Genomic DNA, 23,425 nt, shown 5'->3' on the forward strand with positions numbered 1-23,425 from the left:
CTGGAGAGGGAGGCAGAGCTGACTGGCTCAGCTAGTGGCACGATGATGCATGAAGGAGATTATGTTGTGCTCTTTATTGCCAAAAATAAAAACTTTTAAAAAGACAACTGCTGATCAATAAACATCCCTTCCTTTCTGTACTGGATATACGTTCTCTCCAGACGCCTCCCACCAGGCTGCCTATTGACTACTCTGGGTATGTTCCTCCCTCCAGGGCTAAGGGGTCACGGCCAGACCTTCACCAAGGCCACCCTTGCCGCTCCCCCCACAAATTAAATAATCGGACTACTGGCAAGTGAAGTTTGTAACTGATGGGTAGAGAATGAAATACAAGGTTTATTTGCGGGGAGGGGGCATCAGCCAGTGTCTAACACTATTCTCAAAGGGCTCTCTAATTAGGGACACAGGAATTTGAGTAAGTGCCAGTAGGCTGGCCCTGGGCAGGGACTGGAAGGGATTGTAGGCAGCCTCAACGAGGGTTCTAGCACTCAACCCTAACACCGGAAACCTAAGGTACAACTGTGAAAATTCCAACTTTTGGACAGAAAGGGTTTGAAGTAAAGCGCTGAAATGATCAGAAGAGGAGGCGAGTCCAGCTCAGTGGTTCTCACTGGGGAAGCAGTACGGCCTCCTCCAGGCGCATCAGGACACAGCGGAGCAGGGATGTTCTGGGGAGCACTACTGGCAGTTGGCAGGCAGGGCCAGGGATGCCACATGTAAACACCGTCCTGCCTCAAATCCCAGTGGCACCCTGGTAATCTAGCTGGGACGGAGCACGGCTGGGATGTTCTCCCCTTCCCCACTGCTACCCTTCTAGTTGGTGGCTTGCCAAGAAGCCTGAGCCACAGCTGTCCAGACTGCCGAAGCTGGAAGTCTCCGGGGGGGGACCTGAAATCCTGCTGCTGGCTCCGGTGCCCTTTCTGCTGACCCGGCGAGTGCGGCTAGTTGATAGTGAGGACGTCACTCTGGATCTCGTGGCTCAGCTGGGTCTGTAAATCGCTCAGCTTCTTCTTCAGTCCAGAGAGGGCTGAGAGGACGATGGTTTCGGGGCGGAGAGAGCCACAGGACTCCACGTTGTAGTAAAACCTGAGACGCGAGAGCCCAGTGAGAGCCGACCGTGAGGCGGGCTGGCTAGCTCGAGCTTTGGCCGTGGCCCACCCTCTCCCCTTCTGGGTCCTGACTCCTTTCCTACCAGGAACTTGACCTTGCCCCAGGGTGGACTTCCAACCTTTCACACACAGCGGTCCCAATGCACTCTGCAGGACCTCAAGGCTACAGCCACTTCAAAAAGATACTGTGAAAACCTCAAAACGCTTGTCTGGCTGTATTCCACACCGAGGAGAGTGGATGGTCAAGCAAGCAGTGTCACACGCCTCAGCATCCTCATGTTCATCACTAGAAGGCCTGCGTCAGTTGTGGCCCCAGGTTGATCCCCTTCTCTGGGGGTTGAACATCAGAAGAGGAACAGCTTGCCAAACTGGAGGGCCCGGCCACCCTTTCTCAGTGACCCAGAGACGGGTGATAAACTGCCCCAGGATGAGCACGTCACGTGCTCGGCAGTTATCAGCTCCTCCTCAGCCCACAGGAACGGGGACGTGAGGGAAAGGGTCTCCCTAACTCAGAGCCTGCCCTAGACTGTACCTTCTTACACGCTTTACCTTCACGTGCTGGACCAAGGTCTTACCTCTCCGGCTTCCCGTTGGGGTCGTAGGGAGCCTGTGACTCATCTTCATCCAGCTCTGAATACTCACTCTTTGGCCTGAGGTCAAACACAGGTCAGCACAGGGTTGCTACTGCGCTTTTAGGGCACCTATGTCCATAGCGAGCCTGCCCCATCTCAGTCACTGGGAACCATTTCCACACCCACCACCCCAAATGCCCGCCTTCACTCCCAACAGGAACGTACCATTCCTCCGGCTTGGGGTACACCGTGTGTCTCAGGGCATTGTCAGGATCGTATTCAAAAGCCACCCCTGCAGTAGGGTTCCACTTGGCATGTTCTTTGCCAAAGCCCTTTTTGGCATAGGCTCGAAGTCTCAGCTCCTGGCCCTTTCTCAGCTTGACGATGAGGATGTCTGTGGGAGAGGTGTGAGTCAGTCAAGGGCCAGGAGAGGTATGGTCCTCCAATTTTGACCTGGAGTGCCACTGAAGACCAGGCAGCATGAGAGGCCGCGTCTGGTCTGTGCCTCTCTGCTGGCCTGCAAAGTGACAGGTCAAGTACACATCCACACTCTCACTTGAGCCCTTACCGTCCTGCTCCACGTAGTCATTGGGGTCATTATCTCGGTTCCGGGATGTCACCTGTAGGGAGCTCAAACAGAGGCATTTATTAGCTGCTCATCTCCCCCATCACCTCTTCCTGCCACCTCCTTCCAGCACGTCCAGAGCACAATCTGCCAAACCAGGGAGAGGATGCCTAGAACGAGGTGGTGGACGTGCCCACTGGGACCCAATCTGTGCTGGTGACCGGACTCCAACCCTTACTTCACGGCTGTGACAGCCTGCTCAGTCACAACAGTACCACGGGGGCCAGAGGGCACGGAGCACCAACATGGCTTCCGCCCACCCTGGCAAGAGCCCGGAACTCTCCGCACCCTAGGCACCAGGTTCGGGTTAAGGCAGACGGTAACAGGTAAAGTCAGAGTCTTGTATGAATCCACCCCAGTCCGGTCCACTTGGGGCCAGAAGAGGGAAGGCCGTGGGCAGGGAGGATGTCCTCAGACACTGACTGGAATCACCCGGGGGCTGTTGGAGATGAGGTCTCGCGACGTGACGTGGCGAGTCTGGTCTTCGTTGCACCGCACGTCCAGGGTGAACTCCACCGAGCACTCAGGGCAGAACTCTTCACACGTGCAGTCCTGGGGCGGGAAGAGGAGCAGGAAGGGGTCTATGGAGAGACGGCGAATCCTGAGCTCCCTGTTGCTAATTCCAGTTCCGTAAGTTTCTTCATCTGTCTCCAGGCTCTGGTGGGCTGCGCTAAGCCGGTGCCCCACTCTCAGGCTGCTCAGGTGCGGGCACTCCCCAGTTTAGAGACAACCTAGACACGCGGGCACCATGTCTCCTTCCCACTGCCCCCAGCTGCCACCACTGCGAGCCGCACTAACATCTCACCCGGGCCTCGGAGGGCTCTTCCTCAGAGAACCAAGAGGGTGAGAGGAAGATTCTTGCACACTCCACAGTTCAGCTTCCCATGAACTAAGCGGACTAGCTCAGGAATGTAATCATCATTTAAATTAAAACAATGGAGTGAACAATAGAAAAAACTCGCTTTCAAGTTCCAGACTACTAACCTTTTCTAAAAAAACCTTTCTATTGTGGAAAAACTGCAAACATTCACAAAAGCAACAGACTGCCATTGTATAACCATCACTCAGCTTCATTAATTACCAAGTTTGCCATTCTTTAAACAATTGATTCTTGAAACAACCGCTGACGCTTCCCATGTCAGCGACTATCTGCTACAGTTTAACTTCAGGCAAGAAGAGAGTTACTAGAAAGTAATTAAGCAAACTGTTCTCACACCAGTGAGGAAAACCCAACCTCCTTCTGATGTTTCCAAGACGACGAGGGAAAGCTAGAGGCCATCACACACAGGGGAGGTGCGACGGCAACCCGGCCCCTCGAGACCGAATCACTCTTAGCAATGAAATGAAGAACCAAAATGTAATGGAAGATAAAAATATGAAAAGGTACTCAACCTAAAAAAAAAAGTATAATTAAGAGAGGAGTCTGTTCGAGATTAAAAGAGACTAAAGAGGTATAACAACCACATGTGATGCATGAATCTTGACTGGATCACGGACCCACGAACAAAAAACAATTAAGGACATTGTGGGGACAACTAGGAAAATCTGAATATGGACTGTATACAGACAGCACATATTAATGCTAACTTTCTTGGGCATGATAATAGTGTGGTTATGTAAGAAAATATCCTTATTTTTACGACATGCATGCTAAAGTAGTTCAAGGAGAAGTGTCATGATTTCTGCAACTTTCTCTCAAATGGTTCAGCAAAAATAACATATATATAAAAAATAAAGCAAAAGTAGCAAAATATTAAGAATTGGTAACTACAGGTTTAAAGAAAATGGGTATCTATTCTATTTTTTAAACTTTTCTGTAGATTTTTCAGGAAGAGCAAAACAAAACACCATACCTCTTTGTTCAGTAAATGTAATACTAGAAAAAAACGTAATGGAAGGAACCGGTAGGTCATAGAGCATGCTTATCTTTATATAAGATATTGCCAAACTGCTCTTCAGTTGGTTGTACAACTGTTCCCACCAGTATCTATGATGTTTTATTTCTTAAAAACAGAAATCTGAAGATGTGAAGCAAATATGTCAAAATGTTAAAACCTCACAAGTGGTTTGGTGGGAGCATGAGTATTTGTTGTATTAGCTCCACACTTTGCAGTGTGCTTGAATACTTCTTTTAAAATATACACATACATTTACAAAATATATCAAATTAGCCACCATAAAAATGACATGCCCTTGGGAATATTAGAAAATGGGTTGATTCAGGATCACCCAAAGCCATCAAGAGGGAACAGTCTCAAGCTGTCATCTAACGCAGCCCTGGTAAAAGATGCAGGTAGCCTAATTCTGCCCCACTCCCTCCCTAGGCCAAGGCCTGTTAACTACCATCAGAGAGCAAACGCAGTCCTAGGGGAATGAAGCCATGTTTAACTAGCAGAACCTATGCGGTGAGGCACAAATCTGGCAGACACCAGTACTCCAGTCTCCCAAGTCCCTCTGTGGGACAGTTCTCACTCCCTCTGCTCCTTCTCCTCACCCCCCTAACCTTCTGTTGATTCCCATTAGCCTCCTAGGCCCGTTACTGGGAAGAGATGCTCTGGAAAGCAGAGTCTGAACAGATAACACTCTGAAAAGGAACAGTCCCCCGTTCAGTATAAATGGGCATTCTGGCGCATCCCCCCTCTTGTGGGTCTGGCTAACGAGACTCCCTGATTCCCCGCAAGCCTAATCAATCTGAGGCCCCATCACAACCGAGGACCAATGCCTGCCTTAGGCTCTAGACATCTCCACGTTGTCTTTCTTAAAGCTGGAAGCGAGATGTCCCTCTGAGAACTGAAGCCCCCTGCCTCCCCCACCCTGACCCCTAACGTTCCATCACGCGGCATACCCGGGAGTACTGCAGCTTGTCCACAATGTCGTCACTAGTGAGGGGGATCAATCCTGGAAGACACAGAAGGGCACTTTAAAGACAGCCAAGGGGCCAAGCCCAAGGGAGAATCTAGACGTCCCCTGGGGAGTGAGGAGGCTTCCTCCTCTGACACCAGGCACAGCCCCTCCCTTTAACTTTCCCAAACCTGGCACTCACCAAGCCTGTGCGCGATGAACTCGTCATGAAGGACTGAGGAATTGGCATCAATCTGAACCCAGTCGATGGCTAAAAAAGGAAGGAAGCAGAGAAGCAGACATGCAGGTCAGCCACCAAATTCCCCGAAAGACTTAGAGCAGTGGTTCTCAAGATTTAGGAATCGTCTAATGCTCACCAAATTGCAGAGGCCTGGGCCCGGCTGCCACAGACTCTGATCCCACAGCTCGAGAGTGGGCCTAGGAATCTCTTTTTTTTTTTTTTTTTTTAAAATTTTATTTATTTTTTCCCCCAAAGCCCCAGCAGATAGCTGCATGTCATAGCTGCACATCCTTCCAGCTGCTGCACGTGAGACGCGGCCCCAGCATGGCCGGAGAAGCGGCGCGCCAGTGCGCGCCCGGGACCCGAACCCGGGCCGCCAGCAGCGGAGCGCGTGCACCCAACCGCCAAGCCACGGGGCCGGCCCAGGAATCTGCTTTTTAACAAGAACCACACACACCACACTCCACTTCCCTGCTCGGGTGGATTTAATGCAGGAGTTCCTTATACCACCCATAAAAACACTGACTTAGAGAACATGGGAATGGAAACATGTTTCTTTGAGTTGAGTATTTCCATGAGAAGCACTTAAATCCGCTATTCATGCCGACACCAAATTGAAGAACACAAACTATTTGGGCACTTAAAAGCTGGGAAAACCTCATAGAAGTAACACAGACTTAGAGTCCATATCTCATTTTATGATATAATGACTAGATTACCTGATTTAGCACTTTATTATCACTGAGTTAACTGATGTTCAGAGAATTCCTTTAGTGAGCAAGGCACGCTACGTGTAAAACCCAGTCCCTACCAGCAATGAGCTAGTAGGAGGGTAAAGACTGCACTGTCACAAACACACTTGACTTAAACACACATTTTCTCATTCATTCATAAATAAACACCTGCACACAAACAAGTCAATTCAGAAATCAAATGGCATTGGAGCCCAACTGCCAAAGGCGGGGCCTGGACACGAGGAACGTAAGTCAGGAGAGGACCAGACACAACCATGCCCCAACCTGCTTTGTCCTATGCTTCTGATCGCTTCCCCAGCCCAAGCCAAACAAGGACCAGGAGCCCAGCCTTCCTGCCTCTGCCTCTTTCCTGCCTCTACCCCCGGCCCCCCCTTACCCTCTTGCATGCAGGTTAAATCCTGAGCCCCCTATAAACCAAGCCTGTGGGCCCCCACAACACAGACACCATCACTGCCTCCCTGTAAGCTCCGCCCTCACTAGACTCTGTCCAGACTGAAGGCACTGGTCCTACTTTGCCTCGCATTGTCTTTGTGTAGGTCTGGTCTCTACCTCAAGCTTGGAAAATTCCTTGGGGAGGGGTCTTCAAGGGCTTACCTTGGGTGTCCTAGCCGTGGCCTGGAATGTAGCAGGTGCTCAAGATTATCTGCAGAACTGAGTGTGTGGGAAAGGTGGCATTTAGATTCAGAACGTCAGGGCTGCATCACAAAGTACAACCGCCTCATTCCACTCGCGAGAAAACTGAGGCCCAGAGACACAGAGTGATTAGGCAGAGGGAGGACCAGCACTCCAAGCTCCGAGTTGAAGAAGTGACTGGAGGTGGGAACGGTGGAAAGCCTACAATGTACCGCTCACGTGGCCTGCTTGTTTCCTTAGGAGTCTGCAACTGGATGCAGCAGCTATGACTCAGATTTCTTTTTCTTAACCCAAACTCTGAGGTGACATTCAGAAAACATCCATGATATATTTGTAAACATGCAAAACACCTGGAGAGGGGCGGCTGGAACCAGAACAGAGCCAGCCCCTCCCTCCTCTAGGCGCCAGCAGCACTGCAGCTGTGCCTCTCCTGAACGACCGATCCACGGCCTTCTTGCGTTAGTGTTGTCTGTGGATTCATCTCTCCCCGCGACTTCACTGCGAGCTCCACCAGGGCAAGCAGCCCGGACTATCTGGCTTGCGTTCCCACGCCTAGCACACTGCCTGGCACCTACACACTCCATAAATGCAGCTGAAGGAAGAGATTCCTAAAAACACACCCACCAGTACTGGACACTCAAGCAACGCAAGGCCAGTTAATGTACATTAACTCACTTAACCCTTGATACCACCCTGATGACTACCATTGGTGTCTGCACAGTACACAGGAAACTGCAGCAGTTTAATAACCTGCCCAAGTTCCACAGACACAGTAAGTGAAAACGGCGCTCGAGCCCAAGTCCGCAGACTCCGGAACCCATGCTCTTCACCAACACATGTGAAGAGCGCTCTGAGCGGCCCGCGAGCCGCGGAGGTGGCCAGGGGCGGCCCCGGGCCAAGGGCCCAGCTCCGCTGGAGTCTCCAGCACTGCCGGTTCTCGGCCCGGCCCGGCCCAAGGCTGCGGCAGGGGCCCTACGGCGCACGGGGGTGGGCGCCCGGGAACGAGGGGGCGGGCTCGCTTACCTATTATGGGCACCTCGGCGATGAAGACCCTCCGAATGGAGTTGGCCACCCTGAGGGATGGAAAGCGAGCGGCGTGAGGGCCCCGCAGCCCCGGAGGCCGAGCCCGCCCCGCGGCCCCCAGACCGGAGGGACCGAGCCCCGCCCGCCCGGCCCCGGCGCTCCGAGCCCCAGCCTCTTCCCTCCGCGGCCTTACGCCAGGTCCGTGTTCTCGATGATGAACTTGACGTTCTCGTCCGTGAGCTCCGTGATGCGCACGGTCGGCTGGTTGGCGTACGGCATCGCGCCCGGCCCCGCGCGCCAGCCCCCCGCGCTCCGCCGCCGTCCCCGGAAGTCGGCCAGCGCGGCCCCCGCCGCTTCCGCCCAGACGCGCTCACAGCGCCGCCTGCCGCCCGGAGGCCGGCCCGCTCCGGCCTGACGTCTCAGGCCGCTTGTGGGTTTTAAATGCACCAGGTTCAACCTTCTTGGAGCGAGATTTGGCAAAACGGGCACACGCCCTTGACTCAACAATAACACGTCTAGGAATTCATCCTGCAAAATACTTGCAGTTGTAAGCAAAGATTGTGTACAGGGGCCTTCACTGCAGCACTGTTTGTAACGCTAAAGATAATAATAAAACTAACAGTCCATGGACAGAGACCTGGTTAAATACTAAAACATGGGAATACTATGAAGCCTGTAAAAAGAATGAAGTAAGTTTGTACATTAGTGGAAAAACAAAATATACTTTAGCAAAGTATAGTTGAATGATAGGTATATTCTTGTTCCCTTCCACCCCCAAGTCTGGATTATGCTCTTCCGAAACTGCCAGAAAATACAATGCTCTTTACTTGAATGTATCATCTACAGTCCTGTGTAGCTATGGTGGGCGGGTGGGGCTCTTCATCTCTGCGGCCCAGCACCTGGCAGTGTGCACCTCACAAGGTGAATGCTCCATAGTTACCCAAGTCCCCTAAACAGCCGAGAGAGGTTTCAGTGGCGCTCAAAAAGGTGGCAGCTGCTCATACAGAGGCTACATTTAGGGGGCAGAAGAGTCATCAGAGGCGATAAGGGACAGTTTGCCTTAGCAAAGAGCGACACCTCTCCCTGAGACAGAAGGCGTCGAGGGGCCCTTGCGCCACAGCCCGTGTTATCTCAGTAAATTAAGAATTAAGGTTGTCTGTTGAGGGCAAGAGGGATGCTATGAAGGACAGAGGAGAAAAATGGAAGGAAATTTGGAATAGCTACTGCGGGAAACTTGACACAGTGTCGAGATAAAAAGAATCAGAGAGGCGCAGACAGCACCAGCAGAAGGCCCACAAGAGACTGGAAACACTGAACAGCTTGGACTTCCCCCACCAATACTCAGTTGACTTAGGTAGGAGACAGCAAAGCAGAAGACAGATGCTAGAGTGAATTGTGTCCCTCTAAAATGTTGAAGCCTAACCTCCATTGTGATGGCATTCGGAGGTGGGTTCTTGGGAAGGTCACGACAGTAGGACTCTCATGATGGGATTAGTGCCCTTATAAGAACCGGAGGAGACACCAGAGCTTTCTCTCTCTGCCATATGAGAACACAGAAGGTGGCAAGTCAGACAAAAAGCCCTCACCAGGAACCGAATTGGCTGGTACCTTGATCTTGGACTTCCCAGTTTCCAGAACCATGAGAAATAAATGTCTGTTGTTTAAGCCATCCAGCCTATGGTATTTTGCTATAGCAGCCTGAGCAGACTAATATAACAGGGTTAACCAGACTTGCAAAGGAAGCCCAGTGTAGAGGCAGAGAAAATTATTAAAGCTAAAGAACGTATCACTGAAATGGTTAGCAACAAACAGCAGCCAAGGGAGCTAATGGTGAAGGGGAAGGCCCCTGTCACCCACATTTCACTTATGGGCAGCCTGGGCCCAGAGATGCAGAGTTGCCATAATTACCCACTACTATTAGGCAGCACCAGGACCAGACCTCAGGTCTCCTTACTGCTAGCCTCAAGCCTTTTCCACAACACTGCTGTCACCCTCTGGGGTCTTGGACACCTGCCATGGTCTGTACAGAAACTACACAACAGGAAACTGATTCAAGCATATTTATTATCATTTTTATAGACTCTAAGTTCACTAATAATAAAGTTCACTAATAATGCTGGTGTAATGCGCCACCAGGCCTGGGATCACACCTCTGGCCAGGCTGAGCACCACTGTCCAGCAGGCCCGTCCCAGGTGAAGCAGCTTTCTGAGGGGGTTCCCAGATGCAGCGTCTCGGGACACCGGGGAAGAGGCTACAAGGACACCTGTGTGCACATTTCTGCGCTGTGCTGGCGATGAGCTGCCACCTTGTGGTGGCTTTAGACCCTGACTCTGACTTGAGAGCCCCAGAGAGCATTTCTAGGAAGGTTAAGTCATGATCAAGGTGCCCGTGAGACCATGACAGGGATGCACTGGGTTTCTGTGGCTTGAGTGCTTGGACGAGAGCCTCATGTTTCAATCACACAAGTGAAATGCAGAAAGGCATCAGGGAGGCCGGGCCTGTATTGGGAACTGAAGAAGTGGCCCAATCGTGGGCTCCAGCTGTATCCTCAAGTGCCCCGTGGTTCCCAGGTGGCTGTGGTAGTGACTCAGGTCCTTCAGTGTTTTCTCATCAACACTCTGCTCTGTGGACGGCACTTCGTATTTCAAAGCCCTTTAAATACATCTGCGGGTTTTCTTCTGGGCACTCCAGCTTACCCCGCTTCCTGCTCACCGGCGCTGGTTCAGACCTGTCAAGTTCTTGAGCTGATACAGGGATGGAAACAGAGAGAGTGATGAGGCCTTGCCCTCCCCCTAGGATTCCAATGGGAAAGATCGGGATTTTCAAGGTGGCGGGCATGGCTATGTTACATAGATCTGACATACCAGAGTCTTGTAAGTCAGCGATGTTTCTTAATGCCAGTAAAAATTAAAGAGGTGGGGTATTTGGGATCAAGAGACTGGGGCTGAAGCACTGTCAGTCTTATTAGTAGCTTTCCAGATGAAGGAGGATTTTTGGGTCAGGGACTCATGTAAGGCTCACAGGGCAGGAGTGGGAAGCGGGGGCGGGGATGGGCTGGGTGGTACTCACTGTCACTGCTGCACCCATGAGTCCCTGCACCAGTGCCTCTCCAGTGGACTTTACCTAGAAGGAGGCAGAGTCAGGTTCGCTTAAGCCCCCAGAACAAGCTCAAAGGAGAGACAGGGAGGACAAATCAGGAGGCCTACGAGCCCCAACAAGTGGAGTCACGAGGGCCTTGTGTACTGGAGGAAGAGCCTATGGACAACACAACCACGAATGGGCCAAGGGTGGCTCTTAGGGAAGGGCTGGGATGAGGCAGAACCGCCAGGCTCCCTGGGAGGCCCTCAGAACCATCCGCTGAGGCCAAGGCGAGCAAGAGAACAGACAGGTGACCAGCTGTGGCCCGAGGAGGGCAGTGTGCCCAGTGAGGAGGCTCCCCAAACGGCTAGCCCAACTACCTGTTTGGCAGTATGGCCCATGTTCATCGCGTCATTAATCCGGTTTTCCAGGAAGCGCCAAGTATCCTCGAAGTCCGGGGAGGAGTCCTGCATCATCACCAGCTCCGTCGCGTTGTAGACACCGGCCAGCACGGCGCGCCGGGTGTACCAGCTCAACTGCACAGAAGCCCGCCCAGGAGAGCGGTCACCACTAAGCTGCGGGCTGGGGGCAGTCTGGGGTGGTTCCCACCCAAAGCCGTGGGCACTCACGGGCTCCCTCCTGATTTCTTCTCTCCCTCACAGATACATGTGGCCCCCTGGACAACACTCCTGTTCCCACACTTGGCTGGGCATCAGAAGTACCGGGGAGATTAAAACACAAGCTCCTGGGCCCACCTCTTAGAGTCAGTGGGTCTGAAGTGCCAGGAATCTGGATGTTTAATAAGCATCCCAGGTGACTTTGCTACATCCAGTCTGTTTTGGAACTGCTGGTGAAAAGACAGTCTTAGGACATCTAGTTCCGAGGCGGCTCTCTGGTCAGCCCATTGTGACAAAACCTTGGTGTGTTCATCAGTAAAGCGTGGGCTGAGACAGGATCATGGACAGATCAGAACACCTGGCAGGAGCGGCGAGTTCAAGGCCCTCAGCAATTTCCCACTGTCCCGGCAACCACTCCAGAGCACTAGCTCAGCCGCTTCGTGTTTTATTCCTTTGATTTCTCTGCTCTCTAATTTCATTTTCCTGCCGTCTCTGTTGGTGGTCTATTCCCACATGGGGGAAGTTTATTGAAGCACTTTGTTAGAACTGTGGTGGGAGTATCTTGTTGCTTCCCATCCTGGATTCCACAAAGTACCATCACATATTAATTTCTTTTATGAAGGTACACTTTTTTTTTTAAATTTCCTACCAGAAATATAATAGAATTAACAAGTCAGATTCTTTCCCAGTGCCTGTTTAAAGGTTTACTGATCTCTTAGTAAATCAGGCCAAGATGGGCTGGGGGGAGGGAGTTTCTTTTTAAAGCAATGGGGGTCTCCATGGCATTCTTTTTTTTTTTAATCAGTCTCATGAAAGACACACATGGAGAAATCCTGCTGCAGAATCTATATCTTAGGAGACTGAGGGGAAATGATCATAAAACGGCAGCCCATCACAAAGCCCTCTCATGCCTTGTATCACCACTATCTATCGGAAGGAATAGATCACTGTCTTGCGGCTAGAGTGCTGACCCCTGAATGAAGCAGACCTGGATCCCACTGTGGCTTGTTGAGGGACTTTCCTCGTACCTTAGTCTCTCCTCACCAAGATAGGAAGGAGACTGCAGGCCCCTTGAAGGGATCTGTCATCAAAGAAATTTCACTAACTTCTTGGAGAAATGTTTAACCCGAGCCTTCTCCGGTATCCTGTGGGCCTGGAGAAAGCACTCACGTCAGTGGACTGGTCCCCAGCATAATGCCACATGTCGTCCACCATGCTGGTGAGCAGGTTCAGGCTGGGCGGGATGTTGTGAGGGAGCATGAGGATGCCGAGGGCCTGAGGAGAGAACGACAGAGGAAGAGGTACTGCACACAGGGAACAGCACAAAGCGGGCTAGTGCCTCACCTCTCACTGAGACCCACCATCTCCACCCACTGGGGTGAGCTCCTGGCAGCTAACAACGCGGACCCAGCTGATGGGAGCCAGGGGCAGATGCCACCCCCAGCTGGCCAGCCAGATTCTCAATCCCCAGCATGTGGACTTGGGACGCAGACAGCTGGAGGGTCCAGCCTGGTCTGAGTACTGAGAGCAGGGATGGGAGAGGGCACCCCATTCTGTAACACGGAGGAAGCAGCAGAGACAGGAGGGAGGTCTGGGCGTGGTTTCTAGGTCCAAATTCTAGGCCACTCCCAGGGCCCAGCAGCATTCCCACACTTGAAGCCCCACTGCAGCCTCATGATAAATTCCTCCATTTTTTTTTTGCTTAACTCAAGTTGATTTCTGTTGCCTGAAACCAAAAATCCTTCAACCAATACAAGCGATGGCACAACCCCGAGACGCCTCCATCAGGAGGCATCAACTCCTGATAGCACAAGGTCTTGCCACTTTACCAACTCTAAACCCCATTGGCCATGGCCTGTGGCAGCTGGTCAGAGCAGTCCTGGATTGGCTGGGAAGTTGCTCTTAGCAGAGCAGCCCAGAAGGAGGCGTGCCGAATGAGGAGGCAGCCAGGGTCCAGTACGCGCAGTGCCACTGCTTTAGCTGCAGGCGGAAGGAGTCCAGGCCAGAGGTCTGAGAATCAAGCAAGCACAGGCAGGGGCCGGGACCTGAGTCTTGGCTGTACTCCCTCACACCCCGCCTGGGGTCAGGTGCACTGCAGGTGTGTTCCCATGTCTGTTGACTGACTGACTGAAATTCCACACTCAGCTGTCTCCCAGCTGGGCGGGGAACACGAGATGGTCTCTGCTCCTCTCATTTCTGGTGCGCTTTGACTCTACTTTCTCAACTGAGAGAACGGCCCACACTGTGACAGGCTTTGAAACAGGAAAAAGGAAGCTTCAGAAACGGGGAAAAAAGCCCTTGGAACGAATGCTCCAATTCTCAAGCATCACACTGACAATCTGAAAAGAAGTCCCAGTCCTCTGAGATCTAGAACATGCCAGGCCTGTTAAACGACAATGGCCAATAAAGTGGTCTGACTTTTCTAACCTCCTTCACGGATTCCTCCTCATTGAAGACCTGCTGGCATATTCGGGCCACTAAGAGCCCACCCAGGATGCGATCTGGTCCCCAGGCCACTCACATTTCCAGGAACTGAGACACAGATGGCTCAGTTACTCTCTTTGGCATTCCCAAATGTGAAATCTAGCTCTTCCAAGTGCACTGAGTATCCCTGGGATTGTGGAGATTAATAAGCTCACTTCTGAACAGTGTGCAAGCTCCTCTGAGTGAAAGGTGATGAGAACCATAAATACGAACACACTGTTGCCCCGGGGCCTGGATAAGGGCTCTGTACCCGGGGCCAGTGCTCAATGTACGGGATCAGCATTCTCAGTCTGGTTTCCACTGCGTGCCTCAGGAACTGGTCTGTCTTCCTCTTCCTGGAATAGCGAAAAGAAAACAGTGTGTCTCTGGGTCAAAGGCACGGGCTCGGTGCTACCCTGTTTACTCATCCTAGGGAAGAGGGTCCCGCCAGTTCCTGATGCTGGCCTGACGACAGCTGTCAGACACAGGCGCTGCGTCTCAGTCCCATCAGAGCAGCAGGGCTGCTCAATACTACTCTCTTTGGCTCTGCTTGGGTTGGCCTCCTGGGGACAGCTGGTGAGGCCTGAGTCCCTTGATCCTGAGCTGCCACCCCGGGCAATAATGCCATAGGACTTACTCTGCCTGGCCCAGCTGTACCAGCTTCTGCTCCTCCTCCAGCACACGGGTGAGCCGAGCGTTGCACTGGGTCACAAAATGCAGTATCAGCTCACTGCCATCGTTCCCAAACATGTTGGCTGCTGCACTGGAGAGACCCAGAGACTACAAAAGAGGAGAGGGGAGACAGAAGAGTGGGGGGCCAGTGCAGCAGACACCTGCTGCCTGCTCATCACCAGTGCCTCTTCTTCTAGTCACAGCAGCTTGGCTTTCACCAGACACCCCCACTCTTCCTTCTCAGTCTGTGTGATTTGAGTGAAGCTGACCACCAGGCCCTCCACACTCCATCAAGCCCCTTGGTGTGTTGCAAAGCATGGGATCCAGACTTGGATAACTGGAGTTCACAGTGACTAGCTCAGGGATGTGCACATGATGAAGTAAATCCAGGCGCTAAGAGGCCGCCTCAGGACCTTTGCTAGTACTGATGGCAAAGAGGTGCTCTCTTTCCACTGGGGCTGCTGAGCCATCGTTAGTCCTGCATGGGAAGCCCCTGCTGAGAATGAAGCTCACAGAGAGGAAAGCAAAGCAGACATGCCGGAGAACGAGTTCCCAGCAGCACAATCTAAGAACGTAGTACGAGAGATACTTCCAGACTTTTCTGTTGTTAAATGAGCCAAACACTTCCTTTCTTGCTTGATCCAGTTAGAGTTGAGCTCTGACACTTGTAACCTTGAGTCCTAATAACATGAAAAGGGGCTCGGGAAGAGCACTCTTAACTCTCCTCCTCACCAATTCACTTGACCCAAATCTCTTGAAAGTTAGGTCTCTCAGTTGTTTAAAAAAAAAAAACTTTTCTTACAAAATTTTTCTCAATGAGCTGTCAAGGAGTTAACAAAGCCACAAAGATCCTTTGCTGTTCCCGATATACAGCAATCACTGAGCAACTACTGGAGGCAGAACCCTGGCAGCAGCAGGGACAGAGGGCAGAAAAGGCACAGAAAAAATATTAACTCTCAATTCCCACCGTAGGGAGCGGGGAAAGTGCCTCTCTTTGGGTGGAAGTACACAGCCTTTTTGGAGGGTAATTTGGCATATTCACATCTACATCTGAGCTGCAGCAACATCAGCACGAATGGTGACTGTGTGCTTACTGCCTGCTAAGCCCATCACACACACGATCTCACGGCAGCCTCTCAGCACTCCAGCAGGTGGGTATCATCATCACCCACATTTTAGAGGAGGAAACTGAGGCTTCAAGCCCTTAACCACCAGGCTATACTGCCTCTATATGCAACAAAACCCTCAAAAATATACACACTCTCTGGGCCAGTTATTGAGTTATTGTCTCTCAGCTCCATATCTGCCCTCCTGTCCTCAGCTTTGTGACACCGGGGCTGGGGCTCTGCAAACCACATTTCTGGCTCCATGGGAGGCTCTGCCTATAGGGTGGCTAGACAGAGACTGCAAGGCTGGAGGAGGAGGAAGGGACTTGCTCCTTCCTGTTGACTCCTGTCTGCTGGTGGTCTGTGTGAGCATCAGCCCAGCGATGCTTCTTCACCGTGGCAGCGGCTGGACCCACTCTGCAGTTTTCCCAACCCTTGCAGAACTAGCTTCATCCAGCCACCATCCTCTCCCTGCCCTCCCACCCACTCCACCACCCCTCCAACCCCCAGAGCTCACGTGCCAGCCCCAAGGGACCCTTCTTCCAAACTTAGAGACACCAGCGCCAGCTGAGCAGCACCTCCCTCAGAGGTCTGGGTCTCACCTCCACAGGGACTCTCCTTCAAGCTTCTAGTTTTGGTAATTCCAACTCTTCCCTTTGTTCCCTTAGCCTTGGGGACGGGAGCCATTTCCTGCAGTTGCTACTTCCATACACCTTCGTGTTCTTTTTATCCTTTCAGTTACCTGGTTACCAACTTTACACCTAGTTAACAGCTCTTTGCATTAAATTCTCTCTATTCGAATAACTGGTGTAGTTTCTCTCTCCTACTGATCCGCTCCCTGAAAGAGCAGCTCCGCTTCTTGGAATCTGTCCTAAGGAAACCAACCAGAAATGTACTTAAATATGCTGTACAAACAGGCTTGTAATACTAAAACGTTGGAAACAATCCAAATGTATCAACTGAGTTCAAGCAAACACAACAGGTATTATGCAGCCACTATAAACAGAGACATGCAGACTGAGAAAAGCCAGTTAACCACAGAACATTCAGTATAATCATATTTTTCCGAATAATCCTGTTACGTTTCTGTCCTCTACGGGTTCCACAACTTTCTGCAATGATTCTTTCAAACCTTCTCTGCTACCTCCAAACCTTTGTCTCCTCCCACTCTTTCCTAGCTCCAGGTTCATGCGACAACCACACCTACTTCCCAGAGAAAACAGACGCCACCAGAAACGACACCTGCAGCTGTCTTCTCCAACCTCACCCCTAACCCACGTAAGGCCGGTCCTTCCGCCTGTTGTCCGATCCCATAATCCTTGCTTTCAAGGAAGCTCAGACTTTTGATTTTGCCGCTTTCTCCTGCATCCTCACCCTCACCTCTTTTCTGCACTGTCCCATCAGTGCTCAAACAAGCTCCAACTGCCCTCCCATTCCCCCGCTTCGTGCACACCAGCTCTCTTCTACCCTTAGCAGCCTAACGCCTCTCCACTGCCTTACCTTCTACCCACTCCTCAACCCACTCCAATTATTTCTGACCTGGTGCTCCCCCCAGATGGATGCTGCTACACTAACCAATGTCTAGCTGCTTAATCCACATTCTCCTGTGTTGCCTCCAACATCGGGCTACTCTGCCTCCATCTTCTTTGCCAGCTCATCCTGTTCCACTCTACCCTCAAACGTCAGAGTTCCCTGAGGGCCTAGACTCCTCTCTCTTTTCACATCACAGTCTAGGCACACTCACGTCACCCTAGGCAATCTCATTCACTTCTGCAGTTTAATTACCACATATATATGTTGATAATGCCCAAACATATACCCCAGGCCAGATATCTCCTCCAGTTTCAGACTTGCATGCTTCAGGTTTCCCCTGTTGACCCAAAGATCCCTACCACTCCACAAAGCTCAAGATGGTACCCATGATCCTTCCTGAAACCCGGTCCTCTTCCAGTGGCCCTAACTGCAGAAAACAGGAACACCATGTACTCACGCATGCAAATCGGCAACTCTGGTGCCATCTCGTCACTCTCTCCTATGTTACTATATCAATAAATCTACCCACTGTATCCACACTCACTGCCAGAAAACCCTCGTCTCTCCTGGATGACCGACTGGCAGCAGCCCCCAATGACTCTCTGCCCCCAGTCCATTTTTCATCCAGCAGCCAAAATGATGGCTTTAAAATGTCAAATTTAATCTTATATCCTCAATTATTCTTAAAATAAAAGCCTACCTCCTTAACATGACCTTTATGACCTTGCCTGATTTGGCCTCAACTGACCTTTCCCCAGTCTCACTCAGCTCAAGTGTCTCTTCCTTTGCTCTCTGCATGATGGTTTTCTTCGGCTCTTCTAACGTGGCAGGCTCCTTCCACTTGGCACATGCTGTCTCTGTCTGGACTTGTCCATCCCCCCCACCCCCACCAAACCCAGTAAAGCCTACCCACTCCTCAGCTCTCAGTTCAGAAGCCTTTCCTGACCACCTCACCCCACAGTGGATCAGGTCCCTCCAACATGTCTCAACAGCACCTTTTCCTGACAGCACTTATCACGTTGTACAAGTACATATCCGTACATATTTGATTAAGGTCGTGAGACTGGAAGCTCAACACGGGCAGAACGGTGTCCACCTGGACCGTGATGATGTCCCTAGGACCTGGCACAGTGCCTAGTGCACACTATTTGCTCAATAAATATTTAAAGAACGAATGATTAGTAAGTGAAAGTTTTTTAAAAATTTGAAAGACTAGGCATTACAGTGTTGATAGTAGGATCCTTGGTGTGTCATAGATGACTTTTCCATTTTTTTTTTATATTTGTATTGTTCCAAGTTTTCACAATGAGCGTACAGTGGACTCATAGAGTATACACATTTCACTTATATGACTTCTGTTACCATATGTGCTCTTGGGAGAGAGCGAGAGACAAGAGAAATAACAGTTAAGTTTAAGTAAAGCAGCAAAGTTGGCCACTGTCCCATTTCACGAGCAGATGTCTTGCAGCGGGCTTGGGGTGGGAGACCTAAGTCTGTAATTCCATCAGTCTCGGTTCTCACAGGCTTCTCGTAGGATGGTATCTGGCTATGCTTGATGATTCTGCACAACACGGCTGAAACATGAGCCTATTGCTTAATCTAAAGCAGCAGTCTGTTTCAGTACAGGAGGAAACGCTGACTGCTAGCTTACTGAGAAAAACACGGTGTGTCGGTCTCCAAAGAGGTACCTTCTTGGGAGTTTTCAAACACCATATTTCATCAATTCTAAGATGCACATATTTTCTCATTTTAAGCAATCAGTGCAAATCGTACAATTGATAATGTGTCATAATTTAATAGGTAGCACTTTTCTTTTTTAGTGACACATAAAATAACGGTGCATCTTACAAACAGTGGCATCTTAGAGTCACTGAAATATGGTAGTTTTGATCACACGCAATTCTTGCCTAATGGGCTGCTTTTAGAACCTAACCCCCAAGAACGAATTCCATGTGATGTTCTTTTTATATTAAAAAATAATGCCATTTCCACCCTATTTGGGAAGAACAACCCCAAAACCCAGAAAATCCTGTAGCAGTGAGGGGCTGAGCTGGGCCAGAAGAAGCATGAGGCCCTCTGCTCTGGCTGGTGTGACTCCCTCCCGGCTGATCGTGGTCAGGCTCCCGGCCCGCACCCATACACACCTGGGCTCCCTCTGCTATGGCCTCTGCCGTCCACCCATGGGCAGGCACGAACTCCAGGGCTGCTGTCAGGATGCGGTGCTGCAGCTGTTCCTCGCTCTCATAGTCCTCCTCCTCCTCGCCGCCCTGGTCTGTGTACCTGAGACCCAAACCCAAGAGAGACGTGGGGACAGAGTGCAGCACACCTCATCTCACTGCCTGCTGCCCGGCACGCAAAATGTGCCTGACCAGAAACCATGGGCTCTGTGCTCCCCTAAGCACGCATTGGGAGGACATTTACTTTTGTGTCAGTATCGGTGTTTCAATGCCAACAAAGTAAAAATTAAATCCTCCTTCCCCTCTTGTATAGTCACTGAGAGAAGGGAACCAGTGAGCAAGGAAGGCTCATGAGACGGGAAGGCAGATGCTCCCACAGCACCCTGGATTTCCCTGTTTATAGCCCTCAGCACACTGCTTCTTCATCTGTATTTACACCAGATTAACTCTATGAGGACAGGGACAACAGTTATATTACTCACGGGGCCTGGTACAAAGTAGATCCTCAAAAAATAGTTGTTAAATCGAAATGAAAAGTACTTTAATCAGGAGACCAGAAAAATGACTGGGAACACTCTAATTTCAGAGCCAAAGGAACTGACTTCTCAGTGGTAGGATTAAGAAGAAAAAATATCTAATGGAAATGTAAATTATTATTACCTTTTTGGAGGGCAATACGCCCCACATATGTAACAAAATGTTAAACGAGCATATCCTTTGATTCAGTGCTCCCATTGCTGAGAGAATCACACACTTTATCACATTATTTTTCATACCAGTGAAGGAAATCTAAATATTCATCAATAAAAGATAGGTTAAATAAATTTTGGAACCGCCATTTGCTGGAATACTATGCAACCACTAAAATAGCATAGACTGTGAAAAGACATTAAAAATGTACTGTTGAGTGAAAAGACAGGTTCTAGGGCAGCATGTATAGTGTAATTAATCATTTATTATATACACAGGTTATATAGGAAATATGCTTAGAGAAACATCTAAAAGGATATTCACAAAAATGTTAGCAGAGTTATTTCTGCGTTTGTGATTTCTGGTAACTTTTGCTGTTTTGTGAACTTCTTTGTATTGTTTAGATGCTTTAGAATGCACAGGCAGCATTTTCATTAAAAAACAAAAAACAGGTTCCTTTAAAAGATAGTCTTGAATATCATGAAAAGTGAGAAGGGGGAGAGAGAGAGGAGAGGAAGGAGAACAGATACACCCAAGCATGTGAAGTGGCCAGAAATGGGTGGACTGGGGTTCTGGTGCCCACCTGGGGGGTGAACGAGAAGACTCTGGACTGGGTTCTTCTGACTGCTGTGTCTCAGAATGTTGTTGGGAAGACGGGGGAGGCTGCTGCTTCTGCTCATCTGAAGACCTCAGCTGCATCGCCGCAGCATGGAAGGCACGTGGCACCAAGGCTGGTCGGCAGCGGGACACTGCAACAGAAACCTGGCTGGTCAGTCAGGGACACTCACCAGAGAAGACCCTTTGAGACGCAGAGTGGTACGAGGGCTGGGGAAGAGGAAAAGCAGGGCAGTGTCTACTCCAGAACCACTTATCCAAGTGTTGGGTCCCAGACAAAAATCTTGGGTAAACTGGCAACCTTGCGACAGGAAGTGCAGGCAAAAGTGTGAGCTGGGAAACCGAACACCTGGCTTCTAGGCCTGTTTCTACCATCTGTTAGCTGTGAGGTAATGGTGAACCATTTCATGCCAAAGAACACGATTTTAAAACGTGCAAATTAAGAGTAATAATCTCTACATGCTCGATGGGAGTGTTGTGAGGCCCAAACAAAAAAATGAAAGTGACCTGAAAATGTTACATATTCGTATATCATGGCAAGAGCACTGGACTAGAGATTAGAAGGTCTGCATAATGACTCCCAGCGTTCACACGGTGTCTCTATCTGCTTTCTCATCTGCAATATTGCAACACTCCATTTTCTTTAGGAAAGGCCTTTTGGAAAGTAGGGTAACGTTTCCTAAGCACAAACTCAGACTACTTTTTCTTTCCCAATATTCTATTGTAAAAAATTTCAACCATAGAGACAAGTTGAAAGAATTGTGGCATGAACAACTGGACATCCACCCCCTAGGGTCTATTTATCTATCCCTCACACTCTTCATTCATCAACCATCTTATTTTTTTATGTATTTGTTGCAGACCTCAGTATTCATCATCTCTAAACACTTCAGAATGTATATCATTAACTAGAGTTCAGTATTTATCTACTGTTCTTTTATTGAGGCGACACTTATATACAATGAAATGCACAAATCTTAAATGTACCAATTCTGAGTTTTGACAAATGTACACACTTGCATAACCTGAACCCCTATCTAGAGATTATTATCACCCCAGCAAGTTCCCTCACGCTCCTGACCAGTCATTCCCCACCCACACTGTCCTGAATTTTTCACTTTAGTTTTGTCTGTCCTAGAATTTCATCTAAATAGAATCAAACAGTATGTGTTTTTTGTGTAAGACTTCTTTTGCTTAACATATTTTTTAGATTGATTCATATTTTTTTGTAAATCAGTACTTGTTACTTTTTACTGCTGAGTAGTATTCTGTTAAGAAACACTATTCTGTTGATGGACACTGGGCTGTTTCAGTGTTGGCTATTATAAATAAAGTTGCTTTGGATACCCTCGTACAAACCTTTTTGTGGACATATGCTTTCATTTCTCTGGGGTAAATACCTAGGATTTGCTGGGTCACTGGCATTAGTTTTACTAGACATATTTAGTCTGGAGTTTTGTATAAAAACAACTAAACAGCGCTCATTTTTAAAAAAATCTATGGACCAACTCAGGGAACAATGATTATTATTATTATTATTATTATTATTATTATTTTTGGTGAGGAAGATTGGCCCTGAGCTAACATCTGTGCCCATCTTCCTCCGCTTTGTATGTGGGACGCTGTCACAGCATGGCTTGATGAGCAGTGCATAGGTCCCCACCCGGGATCCAAACCTGCAAACCCCGGGCCACCGAAGTAGAGCCCTTGAACTTAATAGTGTTCGAGGTAGTGATGCCTCCGGGCCAGTCCTGGCCCCAGAACAATGATTTTAAAAGTAATACAGCACAGCATGTCTAAGAATATCAGCAGTTCAGCATATGTACAGAAAAAAATGGAGCAAATATTCATAAAACTTTGAAAAAGACAGGGGAGGTCCCAAAGCAGTATTGCAGAACCACTGGTTCACGAGAAGATTTTAGGTGAAATACAGAAGAATACTTATTTCATTAGTTATATATTCATGTTAATGTGCCAATGCATACATTCTATGTATGGAAGGTGACATGGGTTTTCCGTTTATGGTAGTGACATGAAATTTCCTCTTTCAAGCCAACTTAAATTTAACAACTCAGATGTATAAACAAAAATACTAACTATATAGTGGCAAAGGCGGTACGAAGATAGCACAGAATTACTGAAGTGGTGGGGAAACGACTGACTTAGGAAACAATGGACTAGGCGCTCTCTGTGGCTGTTTCCAACTCTGTCCCTCCAGGGGTCCTGGCCCAAGGACTTGGCAATGAAGTTAAGAGACTGGGTCCGAGTCGCCAGTTCGGCAACAACCTATGTGGCCTTGGGCATCTCCAACCCTCTGCAGGTGACAGGCCCTGCTCCGCTGCTCTTACCCCTCACAGCTCGAGACTAGGGGCAGAAGCCAGCCAGACAGCCCGTTCAAGCCCGGGATGCCCGCGGCTCCGCGTCCGTGCCCTTCACCTCACCTTGCACGCTGGCCGCCACGACGGTCTCTACCGCCCCGCACCCAGCCCAGGTCCACCTCGCGCCCCCTCCCCGCTCCTCCCTGCTCCCCGGCTCGGCCACCCCCTCACCGGGCATGCCCCGCAGCTGCAGGAGCCTCCAGCCCACCCGACCAAGCGCGCCCGACACGGCCGCCGCCATCTTGGAAGCGGGCACGCTGCCGACGGCGACGCGACGGGCAGCCCCGGGAGCGCGG

General features: G+C 50.0%; 2 protein-coding genes across 2 annotated transcripts; both read right to left on the bottom strand.

The window, feature by feature from the left end:
• Positions 1 to 55: 55 nt before the first annotated feature.
• On the bottom strand, positions 56 to 8,115 carry POLR2C (RNA polymerase II subunit C). The gene is made up of 9 exons (XM_004431647.3): positions 7,993 to 8,115; positions 7,800 to 7,849; positions 5,350 to 5,418; positions 5,152 to 5,204; positions 2,730 to 2,858; positions 2,250 to 2,301; positions 1,907 to 2,075; positions 1,685 to 1,759; positions 56 to 1,086 (listed from the first exon to the last, which is right to left on the bottom strand). Exons 1-9 carry the CDS (start codon positions 8,076 to 8,078, stop codon positions 942 to 944), a joined length of 828 nt encoding a protein of 275 aa, XP_004431704.1. The 5' UTR covers positions 8,079 to 8,115; the 3' UTR covers positions 56 to 941.
• Positions 8,116 to 9,843: 1,728 nt separating this feature from the next.
• COQ9 (coenzyme Q9) lies at positions 9,844 to 23,395 on the bottom strand. Its single transcript, XM_004431645.3, has 9 exons — positions 23,301 to 23,395; positions 20,720 to 20,885; positions 19,414 to 19,549; positions 14,596 to 14,738; positions 14,230 to 14,314; positions 12,666 to 12,770; positions 11,259 to 11,414; positions 10,870 to 10,923; positions 9,844 to 10,544 (listed from the first exon to the last, which is right to left on the bottom strand). Exons 1-9 carry the CDS (start codon positions 23,368 to 23,370, stop codon positions 10,509 to 10,511), a joined length of 951 nt encoding a protein of 316 aa, XP_004431702.1. The 5' UTR covers positions 23,371 to 23,395; the 3' UTR covers positions 9,844 to 10,508.
• Between the last annotated feature and the right edge of the window lie 30 nt (positions 23,396 to 23,425).

The sequence above is a fragment of the Ceratotherium simum genome, chromosome 30, assembly GCF_057802395.1.
Source record: "Ceratotherium simum simum isolate JZ-2026a chromosome 30, ASM5780239v1, whole genome shotgun sequence".
Taxonomy (NCBI): Eukaryota; Metazoa; Chordata; class Mammalia; order Perissodactyla; family Rhinocerotidae; genus Ceratotherium; species Ceratotherium simum.

Excerpts from the sequence above, each read along its gene's own strand:
- POLR2C (XM_004431647.3), bottom strand. The coding sequence starts at position 8,078 with ATGCCGTACGCCAACCAGCCGACCGTGCGCATCACGGAGCTCACGGAC. Across the intron at positions 1,760-1,906 it reads TACCCCAAGCCGGAGGAATG|GCCAAAGAGTGAGTATTCAG; the intron begins GTACGTTCCTGT and ends GTTTGACCTCAG. Across the intron at positions 1,087-1,684 it reads CCCAACGGGAAGCCGGAGAG|GTTTTACTACAACGTGGAGT; the intron begins GTAAGACCTTGG and ends CTCGCGTCTCAG.
- COQ9 (XM_004431645.3), bottom strand. The coding sequence starts at position 23,370 with ATGGCGGCGGCCGTGTCGGGCGCGCTTGGTCGGGTGGGCTGGAGGCTC. Across the intron at positions 14,739-19,413 it reads CCATAGCAGAGGGAGCCCAG|TCTCTGGGTCTCTCCAGTGC; the intron begins GTGTGTATGGGT and ends CCTCTTTTGTAG. Across the intron at positions 10,545-10,869 it reads TCATGGGTGCAGCAGTGACA|CTCAAGAACTTGACAGGTCT; the intron begins GTGAGTACCACC and ends TCCCTGTATCAG.